The sequence below is a fragment of the Pyrus communis genome, chromosome 3 (genome assembly GCF_963583255.1).
Source record: "Pyrus communis chromosome 3, drPyrComm1.1, whole genome shotgun sequence".
Classification (NCBI taxonomy): Eukaryota; Viridiplantae; Streptophyta; class Magnoliopsida; order Rosales; family Rosaceae; genus Pyrus; species Pyrus communis.
This window is the reverse complement of record NC_084805.1, coordinates 22,690,596-22,712,600: the sequence shown is the minus strand read 5'-3', so window position 1 is coordinate 22,712,600 and position 22,005 is coordinate 22,690,596. Positions and strand designations below refer to the sequence as shown.

At 37.1% G+C, this 22,005-nt stretch overlaps 1 protein-coding gene across 1 annotated transcript; it reads left to right on the top strand.

Annotated features, from left to right (window-relative positions):
- Nucleotides 1–18,881: 18,881 nt before the first annotated feature.
- Nucleotides 18,882–20,240, top strand: LOC137728454 (uncharacterized mitochondrial protein AtMg00810-like). The gene is made up of 2 exons (XM_068467236.1): nt 18,882–19,245; nt 19,438–20,240. Exons 1-2 carry the CDS (start codon nt 18,882–18,884, stop codon nt 20,238–20,240), a joined length of 1,167 nt encoding a protein of 388 aa, XP_068323337.1.
- Nucleotides 20,241–22,005: the final 1,765 nt, after the last annotated feature.

Here is a 22,005-nt window from a genome sequence, read left to right as displayed (position 1 = left end):
ACCTTGTCTGGTAAGGTTGAACTTCTTGCAGTCACTTCTCTTTGAGTATATAGGGATTTATATGCTAAAAAAGAAATGGATGGTAAACAAATTTACACAAGGGAATCGATATTACGCCGCTAAGGGAGATAGCAGAGCTTTAAACTAGACAAGAGATAGCTTGTCGCTAAAAATGACTGAATTTGGGTTGATTTCAGCTTTTGGATGCAAATCTGGCATGAGAGCAGAGTTTGTATGTTTGATTGGTTGCGTGTCCTTGTCTTTGGGGCCACTTCCTCCTTTTATAGGCCAATTAGCCTGACTACTATGACTTTGCTCCTGCCCAAAAGCATATGAAGGGTAATGAGTCATCAACATTTTACTTGGAATACCACTAGAAAGTGTTATTTATCTGATACTAGGTTATTCTTCATCACTTGTCACTTCAATGATAAGCACATAGCTTGTATCTAGATTGAGAAGGCTTTACTTTGCCTTTGGGCTTGGTGCTGGGTTTCAGGCAAGTCCCCATTAATTTGGCATCCTTGAGCTTTCCTTCATCTAAGTCTAATGTTCAAATATTAACCCAAACAGTTAACATTTGCACATATATCAAAAAATGCATTATCGCTTGGATTTGTCCTTTAAGAAAACTGACAACAACTGTAACGTAGCCTACCAAATACCAAATTAAATACTCAAACATGACAACCCCAAACATAAACAAAATTCTACATGAATTCAAAACAATATTAATTAGGGTAAAAGAACCCCAAACATAAACAAAATCCCAAACCAATTAAAAAAAATCTTGGGCCAAAATAGGCCAACCCGTGCATTCCTCATCCTTCCCTCCTTCCCTTTGTTTTTTTTTTACCCTCATGCCATTAATCTGTCTCCTCTTAGAATTATATAAACAACAGTGGAAAACATTAATACAGTAATGAAAATAAACAGAGACCATATAAACAAAAAAAAAAAAAAAAAAAAAAAAAAACCAATTACGCATCAACTTCATGTTTACATAAGAGAGATGAGATTATTGGAGATACAGAACCTTGGTTCCAGTGCAAGAGCAAGACTGAATGAAATGATGAAACTTAAAAGAGACATATTACATGGGTCAATCGTCATTATACGAAACATGGAAACTGGTAGTGCAGCTGGATGCCTCAGGATCCTCAGCCCCACAAAAGTCGTAGAACTTGGCAGCATATGGTGGATTGTCGGGTCCCAATTCATAGTACCTTAAATTGATAAAAAAAAAAAAATAAAAAAAAAAAAAAACATCAATCAAGTAAAGCTGTCATTTCTAATTAATCAAATACCAGACATCATTTCTAATTAATCAAATACCAGACCCTAAGACCATTTTCAATCGTTAGACTAAAGGTTAAATATTTTAGTCTGAAAAATTTAGTTTTTAGTCCAGAAACAATTTTTCTGCTCTAATCGATCTGGCCTAAAATTTTAGTCCGGGATTATTAAAGAATGAACTTAGGCTTTTTTTTTGTTAAATTAATTTTTTTTTTAAAAAAAATAAATATGTTGCCTATCGTAAATTAATTTTATGAACATTTTAATCTAAAAAAATTTAAATTCCGATAAATATTGGATAGAGTCCACTCCGATTTCTAGGCTAAATTTTGAGAAGAATTTGGCCTTAGTTTAGCATTTAGCCAATTTTGAAAGGTAATTTGGTTTTTAGCCAACTATTGAAGTTGGTCTAAGAAATATAAAAGCATAGTTATTGAAGAGAAATTTTTCTCTCCCCCTCAATATTTCCAGTCAACTGGGAAATAGAAACTACAACCCAAAATGCCCAAAAAGCAGAAGCTCAAAGACAAAAATAGAAAATAAAAAGGCATTCGAAAAGAGAGAGTCGTTGAAATTTACCCAAAATTTACAGAGATCCAGGACTCACAGATAAATTAATTTCAGGATCAAACACTAAAGGGATAAGAAACTTTACCCTTTTTCTCATTTGCATCGAAGTGGTTACAGGCTTATATTTGTGATACATATTTGTTTTCAATATACAGAATCTAATGAATCGATTTTACTTGGTCCTTACCAGCTCGTAAAGTTCCTTTCCTTGATCGGCAACGTATTCATAACATACCTGGAAAAGTTTCAACATCTGCTTAGCATTATGTCAGTTGAGAGTAATATAGTAACAGCAAAAAGATTTTCACCCACATCAAAGCTTTTGTTCCTTGCAGTCGAATCATGAAAGTGTTGTAAGACCAATAGTTGAGCTAGTTTTTTGTACTTTACCCTATCAAAATTGAATTAATTACATGGGTAAAATACAAAAAACTACCTCAACTATTGGTGTCACGACACTTTCATACCTCATCTTTTTAAAATGACAATGTCAAACCTCATTTTATGAATTTGTGTCAATATCATACCTCAATCAGTTTTTCTGTTAATTTTTCTGTTAAGTGCTGACGTGGCTAGATACAGGGACCACTCACTAATACAACTGGATTAAAATATAATTAAATATATATTTTAATAATTAAAAATAAAAAAATTTTAAAAATTTATATTAAATCTCTCTCCCCCATCTCTCTCGCCTCCGTCTCTTCTCTCCATCCCCAAAACCCCTTCCCACCTGCCCCTTCCCACCTGTCCCCCCCCCCCCCAACCTTCCTCCACCACCCTATCTCTCTCTCGCCTCTCTCTTCTTTCTCTGGACACCCACCTGCATCCCTCAAACCCTTCCCACCCGTCCCCCCCCCAACCTTCCTCCCCTTCACCCTTTCTTCCCCTCGCTCCCTATCTTCCCCAAACTCAAAACCAGAACCACCCAACCTAGATCCCACCCCGCTCCAAACTCAAAACTAGAACCACCCAACCCAGATCCCACCCCGCTCCCGTCTTCTCCGTCTTCCCCGAACCGTTTGGACCACACCCACATCCGACAATCCGTTAACCCGGTGTACACCGTCCCGTCATTCGACATTACCAACGCATTCAAGGCGTCTTCATGCGCCTTGACCGACTCGACGCAGCAGAGATCCGAGTCCCGCCAAATCTTCAGGCTCGACGCAGCGGAGATCTAGAGGCATTTTTGTGGGCCGATGCATGAGAGGGAAGGATGGCAGGGTGGGAGAGTGGCGAAGCAGAGGTGGGAGACGGAGAGGTAGAGAGTTTTTGGAAGGAGAGGTTGTGCAGAGAAGATGGGAACCGGGATGGGGGAAGAAAGGGTGAATGGGAGGAAGGTTGGGGGGGATGGATGGGAAGGGTGGGAAGGTTTTGGGGATGCAGGTAGGTGTCCAAAGAAAGAGAAGAGAGGCGAAAGAGAGAGGAGAGAGGGTGGATCCACAATTTTATATAAAAAAATAATTTTATTTTTAATTTTTTAATTTTTAATTATTAAAAATTATATTTAATTATATTTTAATCCAGTTGGATTAGTGAGTGGCCCCAGTATCTAGCCACGTCAGTACTTAACAGAAAATTTAACAGAAAAACTGACGGAAGTATGACATTGGCACAAATTCGTAAGATGAGGTATGACATAAAAAGATGAGGTATGAAAGTGTCATGACACCAATAGTTGAGGTAGTTTTTTGTACTTTACCCTAATTAAATTGGATGTTGAGGTCAAAATTTTGTGTCTTGAGGCTAAAATTTAACTCTACTCAGTAGTTATTTTATTTTTTGTCTTCAAATTTAGACTAAATATTTAACATTCCATAGTGTAGTTTCAATTTCAACTTTTCCATGAAAGCTTGTACTGGATTTATCTTCTTTAGCCTTTTGTTTGCAATTTGAATTACATGACTCAAAATACAACGCAAATAGAACACAAATGGCCCATAGTAAAAAACAATGCGAAATATTTACCAATCACTATTCACAGTTTTAGTCAAAGAACTCAAATTTCAGAGATGCAAAACAGAGAAGCTTGTATAAATCATTTATAAAGGTTACCTCCTTTTGGTTGAAAAACCGAAGGGTGATGATTCTTCTGCTTCTACCTCCTTATGGAACTTGATCCGCTAGTCACATTTGTACGTGAACCTGAAATTGGCAACCAGTCAGTACCTTTGGCAAGCTCATGGGGGTATGACAACATATATGGAACGATTATTGCAACTCTAATATAAGACAAACGCTTATGAAAAAAGAATTTTTTTGTCGGAGGTTAATGACCGACAACACTGATAATAGGGTAAGCAATTTCTGTACATATGAAGGTTATCACCATTGCCATCAAAATTTAGGGAGTAACTGAATGAGTGTTTGTAACTAAACCGAAAAGAAACATAATCAACTACAACCTTATGGATCTTCCTTGATTCATTGAGTAATATGTGTCATAATGATTAGGAGGATCAGGGAGAGGACCTGATGCAGGTCCTTGAGAATTGCACAGATCTACAGTTCAAGCTCCGAACAAAGTATCAATTTATCAGCAATTGTGACATTCATTATTCCTAAAAAAGTTTTTGATTCACAAATAAACAAATGAAAGTAATCGGAAAAGAAACGCTTACTACATGCTGGCTGAATCCGAGCTCAAAATGACCACAATATTTTCCCGACGATGATTACAAAGAGATTGTTGCCTAGGACTTCTGTCCATCCCCTAAAATCAATGTCATGAACATATTTATTGGATAAATGTGTGTGTGCCCAAGAACTACACTGAAACAACCACAAAGATTCAAACTTCCACATTAAATATGATATGCATCTAATAAAAAAAATAATCGACTGGAAATCACATATAAACCCAAATGAATCTAAACCCAACAAGAAAAACTAAAAAACACCCTAAATAGACAATCAATCAAACAGAACCAAATGGGGGTTTAGTAGCTTAAATTTTTTTGTATTAAAGCCAATTATGAAGCACAAAACGTCGCCCAAAAATGGAAAAAGAGGTAAGAACAAAGCAAAAGTCGAAGAAAAGAGATGGATACCTTTCTTTTCCACTTCAGATTTCTGGGTACTTTGTATTTCTGCGTACAAAGTTACAAACCAATAATATCAATCCAATTTTTCCTGTGTATTTATAGTAATATCATCCCAAAAGGTGACATAGCAAACCAGCATTCATAGCGTACTCATAAGAATATATAACATCTGTAGCTAATTAGTAATATAGCTACCACCTGAGTTCCTCTGTGAAAAAATTAACAAAAACTATAGTTTTAAGAGAAAAAAAAAAAAAAAAAAAGCTTTTTTCTCCTGTAAGGGACCATGCCAGTATCCGATTCGATCGAGAGTTTTTACAAATTCAAAACTACAAAAAATTGAGAAACAAATTAAAAGTTGAGATCGATGAACATCGTACCTTACGGTAAACACACACAGCTCTTTGATGAACCCTTTGTAAAAATTATTTCAATAACCTTCTTGCATAGCACAGCCCAAGAAGAGCCAAACCATTTGAAAAACTTGTATCCCAAACATAACAAAACTAAATGAAATATCAAATCCCAGAAATCATAATGCTTCTATACAGTGAATGATCTTTATGAACCACAATTTGTAAAATCCTAAAAGCTTATCACTGGAAGATGGGAATTACACATTTCCATTGGACCTAAGGATCATACACCCAACATCAAGCACCCATCGTGATCAAAAAATTGAGAAACAAATTAAAAGTTGAGATCGATGAACACCGTACCTTACGGTAAACACACACAGCTCTTTGATGAACCCTTTGTAAAAATTCTTTCAATAACCTTCTTGCATAGCACAGCCCAAGAAGAGCCAAACCATTTGAAAAACTTATATTCCAAACATAACAAAACTAAATGAAATATCAAATCCCAGAAATCATACTGCTTCTATACAGTGAATGATCTTTATGAACCACAATTTGTAAAATCCTAAAAGCTTATCATTGGAAGATGGGAATTACACATTTCCATTGGACCTAAGGATCATACACCCAACATCAAACACCCATCGTGATCAAACCAAACTTTCATTCAATTAAGTCTCAAACACTTTAATTAAGTTAAAAAGAACAGTCCAATTCTACCAAAACTATATACAGAAACCGAGAAAAACAGAACAAACAGTGGTGCAAAGGTGTATAATGACACTAAACCTTCAAATGAAATTAAAAAAAAAATACCCAAACCAATATAAAAGCCAAAGTCATTCCTAGCAACTGTAAAATAACAATTAAAAAACGAAACCCATATGAGTTCACAACAAATTAAAACGCCTAGATCAACATTAACATTAAATTAGCTACAAACCTAGATAAACCAACACTAAATTAGACTAAACTAAAAAGACATAAGCTTCAAATCAAATTCCAAATAAAAAAAATTGGATAAAACCAACAACAAAACCACACCTTGTTCCACATCTATCTTTTTTTCCTCATTTTTTTCAATCACTATTCTGGACGCTAATTCTCCACTCTTTTTTATCTCTTAATTATTTCACTCAATCAAAACATGGGATCACATTTTCTCAAGCAGCCCAAAAAAAGTGACCAACCCAAATTCAGAAAAACATCCAAATTAAAACATACAACCACCATTGTCCAGCAGCAAACGATAAATTAGAAATACAAAACAAAGAAAGAAAAAAAAAAAACAGGACCGCAAAAACCCAAATGCAAAAAGAAACAAAGGGGTGTTGCTTTGAATGTAAACGGGGAAATACCTGAGCATCAGAAGAAGAGGACTTATAATTTTCTTCATTTGGAAGTGACATAACTCTGCTAAATGGGATTATAAACCTACCCAAAATACAGAAAATTTATTAGAATACATCGCCAAACAAAAGAAGAAGAGGACTTTTTCAATTCATGAATGGCTAAACATTTTTTATATTCTTTACTTTAATTTTGATATATGCATGCTCTCATTTTTAACTAACCAAATGTATATTTCACTTTCAGGTTTATATTTTTCTCCATTGCATATTTACAAAGTTGGACCAAGCTTTTAAATTCCACAAAAACTTTTAGCTTTGCGAAGGTATGCGTTTGCCAACTCACCTCTTGCTTTTGTTGCACTAAATTGGTCGATTGGGTTTGAATTACGAAGAGGTTAAAGTGTTCGAGGGAAAGACTGAGTCACATTGCAACCGAGAGACATAGGTTAAAGTTTAATTGTGTAAAAAAATAGAGAGATTGAACAGTCTGGGAGACTAGGAATTGTAACTGCCACTTATAAGTTAATTGAAGAAGTAGAGCCCACAATCTATAGCCAAGACGAAGATACGAAACAAATTGGTACGTGAGAGGAGTGAAAAGTGTTGGGGCAATGGTGTAATCTCAATTGTTGGGGTGGGGGGAATGGGGAAAACCACTCTTGCCCCGGTTAGTATATAATGATCAAAGTATCAGAACCCAGCTAGATTGCCCCCTCCGGTTCATGAATCTCAACTGTAGGATGATGTAGTATTAGGCATTGTAAGTCTAAATGATGTTTTCTGTTCGTATGATCTGTGTTTAAGATATTGTGTTATCCACTTAAACTCTTTGAGTGTTTTTGTATAGAACTTATAATTGTCGGGGTGTTCTGTCCATCCTTAGAATATAAGCGACAATTTTAGTGGTTTCAGGCCAACATTGTGATTTGACGTTAACATATTTTATAACACTTTTCAATTTTTATGAACATGTTTTCTTCTTATTTTTGAAATGTAGTTTGCAAAGGGGAATCCATTTGCCACTAATCTACCACAACTCAAAGTTAGAGATCAAGAAGAGGTGACGGAAAAGGCAGTGACAACCACATTACGAAAGTCTCTTGAGTTTCTATTCAACAATCCAAGCACATGATGGACATTGGGTTGGGGATTATGGGGGTCCCATGTTTCTTCTTCCTGGTTTGGTAAGGAAAAAAGTAGTAATCACCATGTAATTCAGAAAATGAAAACACGGAGAATCTATATATCATGATTAAATATGAGAAATAAGTTTTGTCATTCCAAAGGATGGCTGCATATTCATTTCGGAACTTCACAGCCTTTCTTCTTAGTTAAATGAATAAACCAAGATTGGTTTTTCTTTATCAATTGGTCCATTTGGTAATTGTTGAGTGACTAAGTATTACTTACCAATTGCAACAGATCATTGCACTTTCAATTACTGGATGTCTGAATGCGGTTATGGTGCAGATATCTCTATAATCATCAGGTAAGAATGGTTTTCATGAAATTAATGCTTTTTAAGAAAGCTTTCATCTCGGTATAGAAAAAATGAATAAATTCACTGATGAATTGTTTTTGTTGAATGAAGATGGGGAATGGACTCTGCATATTGAGGGCCAAGTACAATGTTTGTAAACTGCTTTGGCTCTTTGTTGAACATTAGCATGTATATGAATTTTGATGGGGATGAGAATATGTTTTAATATATTTCACAAATTTAACTTAGTTTTAAAATCCGCGGCACCGCGGGCTCAATTTCTAGTGATATAATATATCCAATACAGTACCCATTAGTTTAGCTTTGACATGCATCCATGAAAATCCAATCACAATTTCAGGGAACCGGACCCTTACCTAGCCCAATCCTAACCCGTTTTGCCACTTACTCTCAACAATTGGGGTTAACCATGAGGAGTCCAAAACCCGTGACTGTATGTACACTTCAAACTTACTAAATTCAGATCATCAGGGAGAGTGTCCATGCAAAAATACCAATGGCATTCCTAATGATGTAAAAGCATTAAAGATTGATGGCAAACCATAACTCATCAATGACTGATCCATCGAACGATATTGATGCAGTCCAAAAAAGATGAGAAATAACTCAGAATGTCTAACGAACTTCGAAACGCATATCTTCAAGGTAAATTTCTTTACCAATTACAGCTGTAATTCAGTATTCATAAATATTCCTAATAAACTCCTCAAACCGCTCAAAAAGGTTGTCAATGAACTAGAAAAGAGATATTGTAGTGTAAACACTCATGCAAGGGAGTAGAAGTGTTATTATATTTTATATCTAATGGTATGAGCAGTATACCTGTTGTAGCAATAAAAACGAGTTAAGTCCGAGACATACCTGAATTGTTGCTAAAAAAGTCGGTGCCAACAATGGAGGAGTACATGGCCAATGGTTAAAGAGAATTATAAACAGCAAGAGGAGAGAAGTGCTGAGAATAGTTTTGCAGAAGGGTAGCGTAGTTCCAAGAGCTTGCAAAGACTTCACTTCAAATATGAGCAAAGTGGTGGACCTATTTTCCGCGAAGGATGATGGATTCTGTGCGCGTGAGATGATGAATAACGTAAATGCAGTGTTTGAAGAACCCATTATTCTCACGGAATTGTAAGAAGAAAGTAATTAAATGGCATGTGAAAATGAAAGCTCCAGAAAACTGTTCTGCAGCAGTAATCAGCCAGCACGATATCACCCGTACGTTATGCTGTTAAAATTCAGTATTTGGGGAATTCATTGATATGTATTCATTCTTTGTTTGAAGGCCAATATATAATGTATTTAAAGATTTGTAGAGAAAGAACAGTAATAAATTCTTGAGTTATTTGGTCACCTGGTGATCAAGGATTCATCGTCACTCACTTCCTTAGATCATCCACTTCAATTCATGAAGATCACATGCATGAAAATGCGCCGCCACTGGACCAAATACTCAAATCTTCTGAACACTGATACGAACTTGGCACCATATAAGTAAGGCATAAAGTGAAAATGCAAGTGAACACTCAAAGTTGATAACTCGCTAGTAAGGATTAATACACCCTAGAGTTAGACATAAGAGTTGGATAAGAGAAGAAATCATTCTTTTCTCAAGCCAAAGGCCATGTTTTACTCTCAAAATCTGAATTAATATTACAATGACGGAGAAGGATTTATATAGGTAGTCATGGAACATCCCTCCATGAAGATATAGGGTGAACCCTATTTAAGAAGACGCATAGATTACGAACACGGACAGTACAAGCACGAGCGTGAGCTTAAAAACATTGAACTTAGGAAGAACTAAATAAGGTAAACGCACCTTATGGTTATTCCAAATGAGTCAAACCAATATAAATTGAATCGTGTGCAAGATGATATTTTCATTGAAAACCGATTCAAAGGGGGAGAGACCTGAGAAAAGGGATGATGGGAGAGAATTGAGAAAGATGAACCTCTGTACAAGATGCCGGTCAAAAATTTAAACAGGTTGTTGGTAAATGGACTTGACTTTTTAAATTAAATGAACATGTACCAGTGGATTAAATCTAACTGCTATTATAAAATGAGTTTTCACATGTCTTCAAAATGAAGATCTTAGAGCATCTTCAATGGAGATCCTAAACTTAGTTCCTACAACCAAGTGGGGCAACTTTTCATTCCTTTTTTTTTTTTTTTTTTTTTTTTTTTTTATAATTCTTGAAAAATTAATGGTAGAAATAGTTTTTTATTTTTATCAATGGTTACAATATTTTAATGAACTAAATGATAATTTTTTAATATTTTAGTTCCTATATTTAAAAATTATACTATAAGGAATTTTCTTTGTAGACAATATTCTTTTAGCAGTAATGTTATTCTTACCATATTTTTATAACACATTTATATACCGTCTTATATGACATCTGATGTGGACAGCTACATCATTTAAATTAATCAAAATTTAATTTAAAAACCAATAATTAAGAAAAAAAAAAAAAGCTGAAATTCAATGGTGATTGTGGTTAGGCCTGGCAAATGGATCGTGCCTGTCGTGTTCGTGTCATTTTCGTGTAACACCCGTTATCTTAACGGGTCGTGTTGTGTTATACCCCTTATCTTAATGAGTCCTTAACAGGTCAGGTCACTTTACCCAACGGGTAAAGTGACCCGACCCATTATGACCCATTGAGAAAAAAAAAAAAATTTCTTAAATTTGCACATATCACACATTGCCACATAAATATTACTTCAAAATAGTATTATACAATAGTATCATACCATATAAAAATATATTACCTCCTTTTCCAAATAGCCAATATATATATATATATATATATATATATATATATGTGACAGCCCGTCCCGGATTTTTCATACCGTAGGGGTGAAATGACGGTTTTGCCCCTAGTATGTTTGTTTCGTTGTGTGGTTGTTTTTGGGTTTTGTTTGGCTGGTTTTGGACCACACACTCTCCCACACCCCCTCACCCCTTTCCATGTCTCGTATCCCTGTCCCTTTCTCTCTCTCTCCCTCATTTCTATCCCCATATGTACAGACACACCCAAAAACCCTTGAAACCTTCACAAATCAAGGAAACAAATTACATATTCATGCTCGTGAGGTCCGTAGGAGTTCAACCATACCCATTTCAGGTAAAGATACCTTCGTTTTCACGTCGAACTCGGGATACCCTGATTTGGTCACTGTTCATGCATACGTTAATTCTTGTGTTTTTGGGAATTTCAAGCTTGTAAGAAGCTTGGTGAGGTCTTTAGGAAGCTCGGGGTGGTTCGTTTGAAGGTTTTGGACGTCGGGATCGTGAGTTACAAGTTTGGCCGGAGTTGGTGGTGTTTTCCCGGCGAGATTTCGTGGGTTTTAGTGCTTGAAAGTGGTATGGATTTGTTCCTCTTGTTGTAAGCTTCATTTTGGTACCAATTTTATGAATTTTGGTTGAAAAACGAAGAAGATACAAGGTTTTAAAGTTTTCCCGGTTTTCCGGCGCCGGCGCCGGAGTTTAGCCGGAGAAGATGACAGAATATTCCGTCAGTTTGGACGAAATATTCCTAACGGCGTTAACGGCATCAGTTAGATTTAACAGAATATTCCTGACGGCATTAACTGACGCCGTCAGTGTGCCAGGCACGTGCCTGCACGTGGGCGGCGCGTGGGGACGCATGCGGTGTCGGAAAATTTTTCTAAAAATATGGGGATGTTCCTGAGGTTGAGTAGATCACGTTGGTGTATTCATACACCCTATTTGAGCATTGTATGAGAAGTTATTTCGTGATGTTGGTTATGTGCTTTAAAATTAACGTTTTTATAGTTGTTTTGCATATATAGGTGAGACCTATCCCGAGGACGAGCGCGGTCACTGGAGGCAAGGGGGTTACGACCCTTCTACATACCAGTGAGTGGGTTTTTGGTTTTCGTATGTACCTATATACTTATGTTTTTCCCAGAAAATGAATTGAAACGTTTATACGTTTATATGCCATGCATTATGTTTGTCGTTTGTTTATGCATTATTAGTAGCCTATATATATTTGTATGTTGGTGCTGCGGGCGCACAGGTAAGTGCCAGGTGAGTATGGTTTATGCTTATATTCAGTAGTGGGTTGAGATGCATAGAGAGCTCATAACCTGTACCCCCGGTGTCAGTGCTCCAGCCTAGAGTTGGGCACAGTCCTTCACGTGATGTTCACCTCCCGCACCACACGCTCATCTTGGATCCAAGTTAGGTGCACAGTCCTGTCGAATAGACCACTTTAGGTGGTTCCGACTCGTAGGTGACCCACGATTATTCGCCCAGCCTTCACGTGATCGTAGCACTTGAGCATACTTATATTACACCCAGTCCTGTCGTACAGACCACTTTAGGTGGTTCCGACTCGTGTGCAGGTACAGTTAGTGAGATGGAGATCTGAGCTCTAGATTCAACCGTAAATGTCACGTTAGGTGACTCCGGCTGACAGATTACATGGCATTGTTTTGACATTTCCTGAGCACTTGCATTTTATTTAGAGGCATTTGACATGGCATTTTCTGAGCATGATTTACATATATGTATATTATATTTTCTGGGAAGTATACAGGTTTTACGGCGAGGGTTTAGAACTTTGTTTATGAAATGATTTTTGAAAAGCTTTGTTTTTGCCCACTCACGCTTTCTGTTTTATGCCCCTCCAGGTTCTAGTCGGCTAGCACTTGTGGTGGCTCCCCAGAGGATTTTCCCCGCATATCTGACAGATTATCACCAGTGTAGGACCACCTTTGGGGTGTGTTTTTGTAGTGTTGTTTCTCCTAGATTGCATTAGGTCTTCGTGCTCTGAACGTTGTTTTCACACTTACACTTGCACATGTATGTTCTCACGTTGTGTATAGTTGGTTTTTATTTATTCGTACTTTTATTATTATTTTATAAGCTTCCGCACTGTGCACATGGTTACGTCACTTCCACGTGACGGCCAGCATGCCCTGATCTCGGTCGGGGTGTGTCATATATATATATATATATGTATATAGGATAGGATCAAGGGACAAATATTTTTACACTCTTTTTAAGCCTTTTGATTACATGACATCTAATGGTTCTTATTTATTCATTAAATGACATGGATGCTTATGTGGATTTTAACTAATATTAAATATAAAATATAAAATAAAACTGAAAAAAAAACATAAAATCTGGAAAATTAAAAATATAATTAAAAGGGGAAGAAACCCTAGATTGATACGAAAGGAACTTTTGCAAATAGAAATAAGGTATGATATGAATTAATTCCAATAGCAATCGATTAAGGACATATTAATTTTGAGATATTCACTTCATTATCAGATACTCAGCATCCCTCAAATATATCACATTGGAACAATGTTCTAGGACAACAAATATGGAGCCCAGGGATTATCTATAGGTGTGAGTGTAACTAATTCTGCATCATTATTTGCTAAATTGAGTTGTCATTAGAGCGCATATGTAATATCCCTCGTTTAATTAAGAGTGAAGTGTGATTATAATTGTTTTTATACAAAATTTTAGTCTACTTAGTTTTTATTTGTTTAATAGCTTTTAATACTATACTTTTTATTTATTAGATTTCTTATTATTGTTATTATTATAATTGTTTTAGGGTACAAATAAGGATTTATTTTCTAGTATAGTAATGAAGTTGTATGTAACACACACACACACACACACACACACACACACACACACACAAAAGAAAGGAAAAGAACGTTCTTTCACGTTCTTCCTTTTTGTGCGATGGAAACAAGAAAGCAGGGAGGAGGTGGCTCTTCCACAGCTTGAGGAAGAAATAAAATAAAATAAAAAATTCTTCTTTCTTCATACTCAAATCGGATAGAGATTAGAAATCTTGTGATAGGTCGAGGTTTGATTGATCAAAGGAGTGTGTCATAGAGAGTTGTTCATCTCCTATTGCACTAAGGAGTCTGTTCGTTAGAGGATGAACTGAGAAGAGACACAGAGGTTTATAAGCAGGAGGTGGACAGCCTAGGAAACTAGGTTTTCGTCATGACTCTGATAGAATTGAGTAAGATTAGAGAAACCACTAGTAGAAAAAAGCTCATCTACCACGATGAGTGCTCGTGATAGATTGCAATCCATCACAGGCACTATGTCCGTTAGTAATCTGAATGTGATAAAAAGTCTCGGTTTTTAACACGGGCTATGTCCGTTGTTAAATGTGATATAACCACGGATTGTGACCATGGTAAATTGGGATCTAAAATCACATGCACTATGGCCGTTGTGGATTACAAATTGACCACGTCTAAAGCCCGTTATACAAAAATTTCCAAAAATATATATATATACACATATATAAAATCATTTACTATATATATTATTTATATACAAAATTGCACATTTACTACAATTTAATAATTTTATTAAAAATCATGATTCAAATATTACAAACTATACACTAAAGCTAACAACAAAATCAATAAGTTATACTGAGAAATACCAAACTACCCACAAAGTATCAAATACGCCTCTAATAACAAGAACATTGTCACTTAAAGACTTCACATGTCTTTGGACACCTCCAAACAAAGGACCTCAATAGTGAACGATTGCCCTAATGCTTGAGCCACAACAATTGTTGCCTCTCTCTATCTGCATGGACATAAGCATATAGATCTACAGGTGGGAATATATATTTTCTCTTAATCAAGAAAAGTGAATAGATATACAAAACTTGAAGCCAAAAGTTAACCAGTAAAGACTTGAACAAATGTACGAGTCTCCAACAGTCCATACAAGAAGCCAAAAATTAACCAATAAAGATTCGAACAGATATACAGAACAACTTTGACAAGAGCATGAGTGTCAAATTAACATTGCATCTACAATGAATGGAGTAAATACAGAACTTAGGGTTCGAATAGTGTATGCAAACAAATGAGTAGAGGTTCGTAGAGAAATAGAGCGGTAGTACCTGAGATAGCTCTCAGAAAGCAGTGAAGTGAAAGAGTTGGCGTCGTTGTGTTAATTGTATAATCTTCATGGCACTTGTGCCATTTTTACCTACATTTCACACAATGATGTCAAGTCACAAGAGTATAAAAGGAATCATCACAATCCAAATTATTATTGAACCGTACAGATTTATTGTTGTACCTTGTATTGTATCAAATATAATTCATTAGTAACTTGCAAATTGTATAACCCTGAATCAACAAAAGCAACGGTAAAAGAAAAAGAGGCATTAAGACCTTTAAACTAATAACAGCTTAGGCGACGAAATTTGTATTTAAAGAACAACAGACCTGCGTCCCCATACTGATCAAAATTGTTCTTTAAAAAATGAAACTACATAATAAATCTAAATCCAATTCTATCAGGTCACACTCAAAAGGAACAATAACATATCAAATTCAAGCTAAGCACCTCAGAATTTCCCTAATTCATACCTCCTTCAGCAAGAATAAATCCGACATTTCCCTTCTCTGCATAACCCAGCCAATTGCAAAAACATCTATACTGGCAGCGTAAGCCAAATTTCAACCCGTTTTTCCTTCTATTAGTCACATTATAGCAGTTCCTTTACAAAATGGCAAAAAAATTAGGGAAACAAAAATATAGGATCGTTGAGTCTTTGAGGACATCAAAATTGAAAATGAGAGCAGGACTACCTGAGGGAGACCTTTCCTATTGGAAGAATTAGCCGTCCTACAGCCGTCCTACAGCCGTCCTACCTTGTCCTACCTACACACTAGGACGGCTACCTTGTCCTACCTACACACTTGTATCATGTATATATATCCTTGTAATCTTGTAGAGAAATATAATGAGAAAAAGCATTCTCTTCCATATTTTCCACATGGTATCAGAGCCGGAACCTTAACCGGCCTGACTCCATTGTTGTCCCTTCTCTTCTTCTGCACATTCGTTTCGATAATGGCAGAAGATAATCTTTTTGTCTCAGAAGCTGAAAGCTTCACAGCTCATCGCCCTAGTTTTCCAGAAGCTGAAGTCAACCCAAACCAACGTTTGTGTTCTGTGTTGTTAAATGAGTTTAACTATCTTCCATGGTCCAGATCAATATCTCTTGCCCTTGGAGGAAGATCCAAACTTGGATTCGTCAATGGAAGTATTGAAGCACCTGACGTCGCATCGCCGGAGTATGAAGCATGGCTGTGCAAAGACCAGCTGGTCATGTCGTGGCTCCTCAACTCCATGGATCCTAAGCTGTCTGAAATTTTCAGTTTTTCAGAATCCTCTAGTGCTCTTTGGAAGGCAGTCAAGGACATGTATGGAAATCAAAACAATGCTGCTCGAGTGTTCCAGCTTAAGAGGAATCTTGCAAGTCTTCAACAAGGTGATAAATCATTTGTTCATCATCTCGGTTGCATGAAAAACATGTGGAACGAACTAGAAATGTATCGACCACACACTATCGATGCTGCCGTACTGTTAAAAAGGTCCGAGGAAGACAAAATCTTTCATTTGCTTGCAAGTTTGGGTTCTGAATATGAAGATCTTAGAAGCCATATTCTAATGAATCCTGAACTTCCATCATTTGCAAGTGTTTGCACTACTATCCAGCGAGAAGAAGTACGCAGAAAAGTCATGAATGTTGACGTAAAACCTAGTGTGTCTGAGGCTAGAGCTTTTGTGACAAATCACAAGTCATTTGGAGATAAAGTATACAAGGGAAAAATGCCAGATCTGAAGTGTCTACATTGTAATAATGTTGGACATCTAATAGATCGATGCTGGATATTGCACCCTGAGTTGAAGCCAAGGTTTGAGAACAAGCCTTTAAGAGATCATAAGGGCTCACACGCTAGACCACATACAAACAAGTACCATGCTGCTGCTGCTACATCCATCGGTGGGTCGATGAACTTTACAGCCAATCCGGCTGACTTGTTGAATGAGTTCTCAACCTACCTTCAAACCAGAAAAGGAAGCACAGGTGAAACGTCGACTAGGGAAAGTCAAACTGCTCTTCTTGGACAGTTTGCAGGGTTCTTAGCTGAATCTGGTCATGTACCTCAAGGAGACATTCCAGGTATCATGTGTGCTCTTTCAACTGCTCTAAATGTTAGTCACTTTCATGATTTTTGGATTATAGACTCAGGTGCCACAGATCACATGATAAATCAATATTCTAAGCTATACGATTTTGAAAGCCACACTAAACCATCACTAGTTTCTGTAGCAAATGGTAGAGGTGTGCCAGTTCTAGGTAGAGGAAAAGTTAAACTGATCTCAGAAACTGTTGAGTCCACAGCGTTATATGTTCCATCTTTTCCTTTTCAATTATTGTCCGTAGGAAAGATTACAAACTCTCTAAACTGTCGTGCAATTTTTTCCCCCCATAATGTTGTTTTTCAGGATCTGGCCACCAAGAAGTTGATTGGTGAAGGTCACTACCTAAATGGGCTGTACTATTTTTCAGAGGACCTCAATGTTCCAAAGGGGTTCCAAGTCAGCTCAAACCTAGAACATCGGTTGTGGCATCAACGCCTAGCACATCCCTCAGAATCTGTGTTGTCCACGTTGTTCCCTAGTTTATGCAAATCCTCCCTTGTATGTGAAATTTGTCATTTGTCAAAATCTACTAGACTCCCATTCAATTCTTCCATGTCTAGGACTAGCAAGTTGTTTGAGATGGTGCACTCCGATGTTTAGGGACCTGCACCTCTAGAGTCTTTTGATGGTTATAGGTACTACGTTATCTTTGTTGATGATTTCTCAAGAGCCACTTGGTTGTACCTCCTAAAATTCAAAAGTAAAGTTATGGATGCTTTCAAGGATTTTCATAATCTTGTCATGAACCATTTTTCTTCCCAAATCCACATACTAAGGTCTGATAATGGCACTGAATATACATCCAAAAATATGACTAACTATTTGAGCACCCATGGAATTATACATCAAACAAGTTGTGTAGGTACTCCTCAGCAAAATGGAATTGCCGAAAGGAAGAATCGGGACCTACTTGAAAAAACCAGGGCGCTAATGTTGCAAATGAATGTGCCTAAGAGGTTTTGGTCTCAAGGAGTTCTTGCAGCCACCTACCTTATCAACAGACTGCCTAGTCGTGTTCTTGATACAAAATCACCATTTGAGGTTATGCAAAACAAAAAAATTAATCTTTCCCATCTGAGAATCTTTGGATGTACCTGTTATGTTCATATTCAATCCCATCACCGAGACAAGCTTGATCCCAAAGTTGTCAAGTGTGTTTTCATGGGATACTCCTCCACCCAAAAAGGGTACAAATGCTACAATCCGTGCTCCAGGAAGATGTTTGTCTCAAGAGATGTACGGTTTGATGAAAACCAACCATATTTCAACAAATCATCAGATCAAAATCGTCAGGGGGAGCATTTCCTAGATCTCTTCCCACTGCCAAATCCAGTCGAACCAAGTGATTGTGTCCATTCACTACCTCACAACCGGGACTCTCATGCAACTCTTAATGACAACCTGCTTATTGGAGACGACACTGAAGCCTCAAAAGCACAAGTAGTTCCCCATGACCATAACACAACATCTATACAAGAGAGTGGAGCTGAACCTATTGTGATCCTAGCTCAACCCCGCAGGAATCCGACTCGAGATCGACATCCACCATCAAGGCTGCAAGACTATGAAACTTACCATGCCAGGTACCCTATTCACAAGTTTGTAAATTACTCCAAAGTCTTTCACTCTCATGCAGTTTTCCTCAGTAAACTGTCCTATGAAAATAAACCAAGGAACTTTCAAGAAGCCAATCGTCAAGTTGTGTAGAGGCTAGCCATGGAAGTAGAACTCAAAGCCTTGAATGAAAATAAAACCTGGAGTGTAGTTCAACTTCCCAAAGGCAAGAAGGTGGTAGGCAGTCGATGGGTCTATAAAATCAAGTTTAATTCTGATGGCTCAATTGAACGACACAAGGCAAGATTGGTGGCTCGCGGTTTTACTCAAACTTTTGGAGTGGACTATAAAAAGACATTTGCTCCCGTGGCTAAGATGAGCACAATAAGGGTTTTGTTATCTGTTGCAGTGAACCATGAATGGCCATTGTACCAAATGGATGTAAAAAATGCTTTTTTACATGGAGACCTCGAACAGGAAGTCTACATGCAACTACCCCCGGGTCATCCACAAGCACAGAATTCAGGTATGGCTTGCAAGCTTCATAAGTCAATCTATGGCTTGAAACAATCTCCTCGTGCCTAGTATGCCAAACTGAGCTCGGTACTTGAAAATTTTGGGTTCAAGAGAAGTCATGCTGATTCCTCCCTGTTTGTTCGAATAGGATCAGTTGGCAAATTAGTTGTACTAATCTATGTTGATGATATCATCATCACAGGTGATAACATTGATGAGATTCACACTCTTAAACATTCTCTTCATCAACAATTTGCCATTAAAGACTTAGGAGTTTTAAAATACTTCCTTGGGATTGAACTGGCCACTTCCCCTAAGGGACTTTTTTTGATTCAAAGGAAATATGTGATTGACTTACTTCAAGAAGTGAAGATGATGGATTGCAAACCAACTCGTACTCCTCTTGATAGCAAATTGAAGTTGGACTTGACAGGAGAACCTCTCAGTGATATCAGTTACTACCAACGATTGGTGGGTAAGCTTATATATCTCACCATCACCAGACCGGATATAACTTACGCCGTCAGTCTTGTAAGCCAATTCATGCATGCACCCACTGAAGCTCATTTAAATGTTGTTAAAAGAATTCTCAGATACCTCAAAGGCTCCATTGGTCGGGGAATCGTCATGAAAAACAATGGTCATACTCAAATCATTGCCTACACCGATGCTGACTGGGCAGGGAATGCTATTGATAGAAAATCCACTACTGGCTACTGCACGTTGGTTGGAGGAAACCTCGTGACATGGAAGAGCAAAAAACAAAATGTAATTGCTCGCTCAAGTGCCGAAGCTGAGTATAGAGCCATGGCTTCCACTGCATGTGAACTCATTTGGCTCAAGGGCCTTCTCTCGGACTTGGGGTTCTCAATCAACACACCTATGTCTCTTTTCTGTGACAATCAAGCAGCTATGCATATTGCCTCCAATCCGTGTTCCATGAACGCACCAAACACATTGAAGTTGACTGTCACTACGTTCGGGAACAAGTCTAGTCCAAGGTAATTCAAACCACATTCACTCGAAGCCAAGATCAACTTGCTGATATTTTCACGAAGTCTCTTGCTTCTCCTCAGTTTCAAAGTCTGCTCTCCAAGCTTGGATCAATTAACCTCCTTGATCCAGCTTGAGGGGGAGTATTGGAAGAATTAGCCGTCCTACAGCCATCCTACAGCCGTCAAGCTGTCCTACAGCCGTCCTACCTTGTCCTACCTACACACTAGGACGGCTACCTTGTCCTACCTACACACTTGTATCTTGTATATATATCCTTGTAATCTTGTAGAGAAATATAATGAGAAAAAACATTCTCTTCCATATTTTCCACATTTCCCATAACAGGGCCGGACATTGCATCCAGTTCCCGATGGTCGGCGTGAACTTTGGCATCGCGGAGACGGAAGCATGATGCGACAACTACTAGGGTTTGCTTAGACCTCATTGGTTAAGATTCATCTGGAAAAGCTTCAGGCCTTACATCTAAACCAAACACGAGACTATATCAAACAAAATCAGAACGCAAAGTACAATCAAAATCCTTAAAATCAGTTTACCCAACCCTAAATCTAATTTTAAGAAATACTATAGCCACAATTGAGAGAGGAATTGCGATAATACTTAAAGATCGGAGAGAAAGATGAAAGTAAGAGCGTTTCCTCTATTAGGGGCTCTGAAAGAGAATTACAGGAAAAACTGATGGATTTATGCATCAGAAACATGAATTAAAGATGACAATTAAAAAGGAAAGAAAAAAAAAAAACCTTTTTGAGGGCTTTGATTTTGACGACGGTTTCGATTTCCACTAGAAGGACGCTGTCGGTCCGTTTATTTGCAGCGAGGGAAAGTAGCTTCTCGCGTCTGTTTTTTAGTAGTGTGAAATTTGAAAGATTTCAAATTTTGGGAAATTTTCGAAAATTTTCAAGTCCCGCCTTATCATTTTTATTTATTTTTAAAATAATGTGCATAATTGCATCACAATTAATGTCCGTGGTAAATAAAAAAATTTGGTGTGATTACTAACAATATTGACCATGGTTAATACCTGTGGTGGTTTAATATTTTCACAACATGCTAATTAAGACCGTGGTAGTAAATTATTTTATTATAACAGACCCTTACTTGCATGTTGTAAAACATTGTTATCCACAACATGCTGACTAAGTCCGTGGTAAATGGTCACTTTTTATAACGGACACATAATGTCCGTGGTAAAATTGATGTGGTAAATGAGTTGTTTTCTTGTAGTGAACTATAAAAGGGGTTGCAGAGAAGTGGGAAAATATCAAAAATAGAAAAGGGGGCAGAGAAATTGAGAGATAGAGAACGTGATTTTGAAGGAATGATTCAGAGATTTGAAGGGTAAATTTCTTGTTCCTTGATTATTTAGATTTTTCGAATTTAATTTCCTTAGGTGAATTGAAACTGCCATGAGATATATTCGGAGTTCTTAGTTTTATTTAGGGTTTTCTTTTGTTCAATGAACCAATCTGAACTTGAATTAGAGTTGGGTAATTCAGATTGGGTGTGTAAATCAAATTTCTTGATCAAGGGTTTGGTTCAAAAGGTTAATTTCTTGTTAATTTTAAGTCATGTTATATTTGGGTGTTGTGTACATGATTTCTGGACTACCTGGAAGTATTTCGGGTTTTGTTATATGAACTAGAAGTGTACTGTTATGTAAGTTGCAGAAAATTGATTTCTTTGCAGATAATACTCAAGTTTCGAGTAGCCTTATTTTGCTCTTAATTTATAGGTCTTTGTGAGCTCCTTT